General features: G+C 40.8%; 1 protein-coding gene across 2 annotated transcripts in view; it reads right to left on the bottom strand.

Moving 5' to 3' along the window:
- Positions 1-15: 15 nt before the first annotated feature.
- The window catches only part of LOC145494928 (leucine-rich repeat-containing protein 9-like), a 31,554-nt gene continuing 23,768 nt past the window's right edge, over positions 16-7,801 (bottom strand). For both annotated transcript variants that reach the window (XM_081474494.1, XM_081474495.1), the window contains 11 exons: positions 7,438-7,604; positions 7,195-7,268; positions 6,577-6,656; positions 5,956-6,020; positions 5,328-5,400; positions 4,326-4,394; positions 3,787-3,912; positions 3,230-3,310; positions 2,497-2,611; positions 1,781-2,018; positions 16-1,369 (listed from right to left, as the gene is read on the bottom strand). In XM_081474494.1, coding sequence (XP_081330620.1) covers positions 1,345-1,369; positions 1,781-2,018; positions 2,497-2,611; positions 3,230-3,310; positions 3,787-3,912; positions 4,326-4,394; positions 5,328-5,400; positions 5,956-6,020; positions 6,577-6,656; positions 7,195-7,268; positions 7,438-7,604 — 1,113 coding nt within the window. In that variant the 3' untranslated portion in view covers positions 16-1,344. The remainder of the gene's footprint in view (positions 1,370-1,780; positions 2,019-2,496; positions 2,612-3,229; positions 3,311-3,786; positions 3,913-4,325; positions 4,395-5,327; positions 5,401-5,955; positions 6,021-6,576; positions 6,657-7,194; positions 7,269-7,437; positions 7,605-7,801) is intronic.

Here is a 7,801-nt window from a genome sequence, read left to right as displayed (position 1 = left end):
GAAATTGCGCGAGCCGCTTCGGCGAAATGGAAAGTGGGGGCTGATGATGATATTCAAACACACGCTTATTTAGGACGGGATAAAGAAACTGGTGTACTCTGGCTCCGAACGAATTACATTACAACACCACCATGAAAGACTTGCCAAACGAACAGAGAATAGTTCGGCGTAACAGACCTTTTTTTAATGGAACCCAGTGTCCGCACGTTCTTACATTATCTTGACAATCTTCGAGTTTTTATTGACAGTTACACTAACCTTACTTTAAACCTACCGTAAATTGCCACTTATAAGCCCGCCCGGTTTTAGATCTACCTACCTGTAAACCGAATAATGCATCCGGTTATACCCCCCCCCCGGATAGGACCCCCTCTCGCTTTCTTGGTTTTATTCTAATGTTTTATAGCTTAATTACCAGTAAATGAAGAACCTATTTCGATTAACAGGAGAAGCTATGGCTTGTTTGGGAACAGTTGTTTTATTCCGGTTATAAGCCCCCTCGGATATAAGCCCCTCCGTTTATAAGCCCTTACGAAAGTTGTAAAAGCCCAGGGTTTATAAGCGGCAGTTTATGGTATTTTCTGTGGTGTCAAATGTACCCGACGCAGTTTGTAATATTTACAATAAATACTTCCTGATACGGTATGGGGCATAAAAAAAGAACAAAGAAAACAAGAGAAAAATTAAAAAGAAAACATCACGGAAGGGTAAGACGGACAATAAAAGTATAAATACAAGGTTTTATCCAAGCTGACAACTATGACAAAAAAACGTTATTTACAGACTGGAGAAACAATTCCTTAAAATTGTTAGAACAATCTTAAATGCCCCAGTCTCCCTATTCCGACTGTCTTTTATACCCAGGGTCGAGTTTTTCAAAGCCCGATTAACGTAACCCAGGATTTGAGAGAATTTTCATTCCAGTTTTGTAGCTTTTTGGTTAGGTTTTCTGTTTATATCGTGTTGTTCCTCAGTTTTGGGTTTGAATAATCTCAAACTACACAAAACCTAAGCAGTAAAAAAAAATTTTGTACAAGGAATTTTTATACTTCGGTTAACTTTTAATCCTGGGTTAGCGCTAACCAGCTTTCTAGCAACCCGACCCTGGCGTCTCGTCTTTGATTAGAGACGGGAGGAGACTGATGACTAAATGGGATACAACAGCAAAGAAATGGCGAGTGCTCTGAACCACGCTATGTCTGTTTTTTTATGCACTTTGAGTTGTGGAGACCAAACTTCTTTTGGCTTCCATTTGCGGTGTATGCGTCCTTAGTCAGAACCCTTCGTCTCTTGGGCCACGTGACCACGGCAGGTGTTGACGAGAGGTGATTCCTCATTTGCCCTCTACTTGAATCGATTACTTTTGGTCCTAAACGAAAAAGAGCAAAAATAATGCCAAATTTCCCCTGCCACGCCTGTTTTCTCTGCGTCAAGCACACAGATTGTAAAGAAAAGACAAGGGCGGAGGGATAAGAACAATAAAGATAGACAAGACGGACAAGAGAGACTAGCAATGAAGGCACGAAATAGTATGAAATAGGAGACGCTGTGTGTGAAGATCGTGATACGCATGCGTAAAGATGGCGCGTGTCAAGAACATATTACTCGTTCCCAGGGGTCCTCTCTCAGGACCCTAGGAACGAGGCTGCGTTTACACAAGCCATTTGGCTCGTTTGCAATAAGCAGCCATTGGCGTAGAAGGGAAAGTAGAGAGCTGTTTAAATGGGAATTTACAATACAACTTCGCAGCCTGCAAGCGTGTTCTACCACGAAATCTCACCTGCTGATATCAGTGACGTCGCCGTTCATGTTATAAGGTGAGTAAGACCCGTGCGCTATGTAGGGCACGGACGAGGAGGTCTGGGGCTGCCTGCTGATAAGGCCCGACTGTTGAGGATTAAGGCTACTGGAAGTACGTCCATACCTGTCTCCTGACAGGCTGTGGGAGGAGTCGGACGTCGACAGGGTTTGTAGCGAGTGACTCGAGGTTCCACGCGCGTTTCCCCCGCGACGACGCGCTGTGAATAATAGAATAAACAAACGGGCTGTAGAAATAACATACGGTGCTACAGATTTCACATTTTCCAGACGAGAGATGAGGGAAGGAGGCCCCTTGGCGATGTCCTGAAATCCGCCTATGATATCATTGCTTAATACGACAGCTGGTGAAAACGGTGTTTGCTCTAACCTCTCCAAGAGTTCATTTACGTTATCCATACAAGTATCATCTCGAAATGAGCTTATATATATATACAGTGGAGCCCCTTAATCCGGTCACCAACGGGCCACAAACATCTGGAGGGGTGCTCTGCGTATCCCACATATCCCGTTAATTCCAACGCAAAAATTAACGATTTTCCTCCTCGATATTTTATCGCATATTATCCTTGAATTTTTCCCCAAATTTCAAGTGTTCACAGTTCGAGAGTCCTTACTGTAAACATTTTAAGTTTCGCACCAAAAATGTACGAAGGCTGTGTTTTGTGTTCTTTGTACCTTTGTCTTGCTGTTGTTCAAACGTCCTCAGTAAAGGACCATTAGGGAAGTCTTGTCTGAGCCCAGTGCTGGCTAAATTACGGTCTGTGGTGTTACTCAGCTGGACTGTGGTTACCTGTAAAATCAAGCCATCATCAAGCGAATCAATGAAAATACTAACATGGAACTAAATACCGCGAGGAAACACTCTGGTACTCTCCTCCGATATTCTTTCACTACATTCTCAGTTAATTCACCAGTTACTCCCAAAATAATGTATATTCAAGTTTATTTTTGTTACTTTTCTTTCAACTTGCCGAGGAAAGAACGGACCCAGTCCCCACTCAACGGTCGTTACTGGAAACGGTTTGATAGTGTTTCCACGATAAATACTCCTAAAGCTCTCCGTAACACGTGACTACATGGGAATGGGACCTTTTCTGAAAAATTGAGATCTTCCAAGAAAAACGTCTCGCATACTTTTACCTTAGTATCCCCAATTAGTGCTGGTAATGCATAAGAATGTATTGACACTTAAAATAATGGTTCTTACTCATTTTATCTCACAGCAAAGCATAAAGCCACAACCTACAAGTAACAAGCTTCAATGACTGACACTCCTTTCTGAGATCAAAACCTAAAGAAACATTGTAAAGATCTTACTGGCATTTTACTGCTTACACAGTACAAAGACCAGTACAATATCATTTTCTAAACAACTTCCACCATTCTAAGAAGGTGTGGTTTAACCTACTCGAAGCGGGGCCTGCGAACGTGTTGTGACGATTCCTGGGAGACTAGGCTCCAGTGCTGACGTCATACTTTGCATTCCACTCTGCCAAGAAAAGTCAGGGGAGAGGTCACATGACAGGTCACATGACACAAGAGGACAGCTATGTAACTTTCTCTAGCTAACAAATTCCGTTAATTTTATTTGAGCTGAAAAGTGACCAGTGAACACCAGGACGTGCACACCTTGTGCGGTCAAAGGCGAAAATGATGCTTCGCAACGTTTTTGAAAACTGTGAAACCGTGCGACGTGCAAAATCGTTGCAAGGAAAGTTACACGAAAAACACTGCCCGTATAGAAGTTTTGCACAGCAGCCATGTTGCATGGCGGGAACCATGAAAATGTTTTGCATTAGAAAGAACATTTTTTCCCATAGGAAAAGGAATCTATTGTTCCTGCCATGCAACATGGCTGCCGTGCAAAACCTCTATAACCTAGCCTTAACGTCAAGAGCACAAACATTTAGCAATAACGAGGAAGAAAACGAGAATTTGTAACAGTCGCCGGAATTGACAACAAACCTGTTGTTCAAGATAGTACATTTCAGCCTTGGTCTTTTCGTCATTTGACACAGGGATCCCATCAATACACAAAAGGTTGGGCATACGGTAAACCAGCAGAGGTCTGTGAAGGAGTCGCCGAGTCACCTGACGAGGGCGCACAAAATATATATTAATGTAAAGCTCGTAGTCAAGAAAACATTAGCCCTCCACCCCGAAAACAGAGGCTACAGGCTAAGACGAAAAGAAAACCACCTACGCCGGGTAGTTCAAAGCCCAATAAGCTGACCCAGGACTAACGAGAATTTTGATTTCAGTTTTGTGACTACTTTCGGTGAGGTTTTCTGTTTATATTTTTTGGTCCTTCACTTTTGAGTTTGAATAATCCCAAACTACAAACTATAGGTAGTGAAAAACATTTTTATACAATAAAGATTAATACTTCTGTTAACTTATAATCCTGGGTTAGCGTTCACCGGCTTTCAAACAACCCGGCCCTGCACAGCAGAGGAGAGCATACACACTAAGTTCGATGATAGTTATTCCTCTCTGGAACTCACCGCATTGTTGATAACAGACAGTTCAACAAGGTGTCTCAAGCACTCCAGTCTTTCTAACTCTGCTATTTCCTACAAGGAAAAACGAAAATTTCAGTTAAACTCATTAACGCAACAAAACCACGTTATTTAACTTGCAACAGAAACAACCACAAGAAACTATGGCTTTGAAACCATAGTTAATAGAGGGAACTGGTAATGAGGCCCGGCAAACATCAAAGGAGCAAACAAAGATTTCAAGATTTTTGTTGGAAGGTCCTCGACTGTGCACAATCTTTTGTTTTGCGCTCATACACTATGCATGAATTGCGTAACGAAAATGTTTCTATTGGTTAGTTCCTCAGTACGGAGTAAACAACTAGTGTGTTTTGTGCACGGTCAAGGCCAAAAAAGCGAACAAAAACATACAACAAAGAACTTTGTCGGGTTTTGTAATCATTCATACTATTACTGCCCAAGTCGCTAGTGGAGGGAAGGTGCCTTCGAAGCCCAGGGGCTCCAACCGCAGTCACATCCCAGGGCGCTAGAACACCCGACTGGCCTGCCCAACCCGCAACCAAGCCACGAGCCCCACCGCGTCAGGCCCCCATCAGGCGCCCGTCACACTCGACTCAGATAGCTCAGTGGAAAAAAAAAATGCTGAAAAAAAGGGGGGGGGGGGATAGGGAGGGAACGCCGAGAACCGCTAAACTACCATAACTCAACCGACAACGCCACGCTAACAGAGCAACAAACACACTGCAAGCACATGGGACGACAACGCACGTACTAACCAAGAATACCGCTGGACAATGTCGACCCCAGGGCTCCCACAACCATATGACTGCTGCAAACGCTACAGAACGCAATAAACGCTTAACAAATGCTAACAGACGGTCAAGACGCTAACAAACGCCTACAAAAACGCTACTGACCAGACTAGCTCCTAGTCGTTAACTATGTTAAATTTCATTTAACTATATTTTCTATGTTGAAACTAAGTTGGGAAACTATGTGTCAGCTTACTTGAATACGGTTCATTCCCAGATATAACCGCTGTAGGTTTTGAAGAGGCTCAAGGTTATTTAATTCTCTTATCCTGTAAAAAAAACGAGAGAGTAAAATGAGTCGACACTTATTTAATATCGCATAGAAGGTTGAAATACTTTATCAAAAGGTATTTGAATAACATGACATATATTGCAGTGGAAAACATTGACAAGCACGGAGCATCAATTTATTTTCCTTTTGTTTCGTAAACTGAGCTGTTTTCAATATTTTTAAAGCAAGGAATAAACCAATCAAAAGCAATAACTATTTTCCCGCGCTTGCTACTGGGTGGCACGGCGCCCCATTTTCCCGCCATAACCATCTTTTGAACTGGTATTTAGCAATCTCAAAAACTGTCAATATTATATACCTCACTGACTGTACATTGAAGATAATTTCCTAATTTGCAACAGCCAAAGAACAGTAATTTTACTTTGCTTGAGGAAAAAAATTCGAGTTTAGCTTTGGATCAACCTGGCGCTGGTATCGAATAGACATAGCTACGCATTTTTCGCATTTCGTCTTTGCTGGTACTGAGCATCAGAGAGCAAGATTATAAGACATTTAAAGTTTGAAATAATAACTAAACTGACCAACGTCCCACCTGTTTTCTTCCATATGTAATTCGGTTACGTTCCATTGACTAACAAATGATGTGCTGGAAATATTCTAGAAATAAATCAATAAAAAAAAATTGTTTATGAATGAACAAATCAACAAATGAAAGTGCATGATAGAACATATTTAAAATCAAGAACACAAGAAGAACTGAGGCTGTTTTCCCCTTTTTTTCACTTTCTCTCTTTTTCTGTCTGTTTGCTTGTGTTTTTTTTCCTTTTTAGTGTTTTTCCGTTGGTCGTAGTTGAAAAGTAAGGAAGCAGTGTAGCATAATTAAGCACGTTGTAGAGAAGTAAAATGTATCGTGTATGTAACTTATGTTTATGCAATTTATCTATAATATAAAAAAGAGCATTGTAAGTAGGCCAACTATAATTTAATTAGCAAAATTGTATTGTAATATATGTATTTTAAGTAGTGCAAGTATAGGAAGTGTAAGTATAAGTAGTGTATTAGTAAGTAACAAGTATATTGTAAGTGTAAATTAGTACTGTAAGTAATGTAAGTGTTCGTCCTGTAAATAAAATTAACAATAATAATAAAAAAAAGAACACAAGAAGAACAAGACAATTAATATAAAATACTGTCAACGCAAAAATCATATCACCTTGATCTTATTTCGATCCAATACAAGTTCTCTAAGTTGTTGAAGTCCTTCAAGGCCTTCCACTTTGTTAATATCATTCCCTATGAGGTAAGGTATTATAAGAATATCATTTAAGTCAGCAAGACTGTTTTGTCAAAAGTAAAAGTTTTACTCAAAGAACCAAACCACAAGCCAGTTGATGTGGTTCAAACTTTAACTCTGCAGATGAAACCCTAGTGTGTGATCATTGAAATGAAAGTTATTGTGCAGTACTTTCATGTGGCACTGTTTGTTATGCTGTACAAGGTCTGGTGGTTCTAACATTTAAGCCTGTGGATGAAACCCTAGTGTGTGGCCATTCAAATGAAAGTTATTGTGCAGTACTTTCATGTGGTTCTGTTTATCATGCTGTACAAGGTGATTCTAACTTTTAAGCCTGCGGATGAAGCCCCAGTATGTGATCTGTTCAAGGTGGTTCTAACTTAGAAGTCTGTGGATGAAACCCTAGTGTGTGACCATTCATATGAAAGCTATTGAGCAGTACTTTCACGTGGTACTGTTTATTATGGTGTACAAGATGGTGCTAACTTTTAAGTCTGGATTAAGCAGAACTTTCAAGCAGTCTTTCATAAAACCTACCCTGTAAGAACAGAGCTCTTAAGTTAGTCAGCCTTGACAACTGAAGGGCCGCCATATTCGTGATACCGTTGTATCTGTTGGCAAACATTAAACGTGGCGTAAGTTTGCGGAATAAACTATAAGTAACCTCACTTTCTAATGCATTTTAAAGATCTTTGTTTCAATCCGTCGCAGGTTACCTTTTGGTATTAGTGACCAATTTTTACATTCAAACAAATAACAACCAATAAAGAACTTTCTTACCCCAAGTGCAGAACCTCAAGATTGGGGAGGACTGGGGTGAAGTTCTCTGGGTTGGTGATCTCTGCTGCCAAGGTGATGTCACCGCCTCGTTTTGGTGCATTGGCGGGTGATGTAGCTTTAGGCTTTGCGACCACGCATTCGATGTGATTGTGGTTGAGACAGAGGACCTGACGAGAGAGTGGATCAACTTTGAACTAACGCATTTCAACGAGCAAGGTTTTGGGAATACTGTTAGACTTAAAACTTGGACGTCGAGTGAAGACACGGTTATGCTTTTCGTCTACAACGCAGAAATAGGTTCCAAGCAAGAATAACAGAATTTAGTTTTGCAAACTGTCGCTTTCACTTGATAATTACTCTACGA

The sequence above is a fragment of the Orbicella franksi genome, chromosome 8 (assembly GCF_964199315.1).
Source record: "Orbicella franksi chromosome 8, jaOrbFran1.1, whole genome shotgun sequence".
In the NCBI taxonomy this organism is placed as follows: domain Eukaryota; kingdom Metazoa; phylum Cnidaria; class Anthozoa; order Scleractinia; family Merulinidae; genus Orbicella; species Orbicella franksi.
This window is presented reverse-complemented; position numbering and strand designations above follow the sequence as displayed.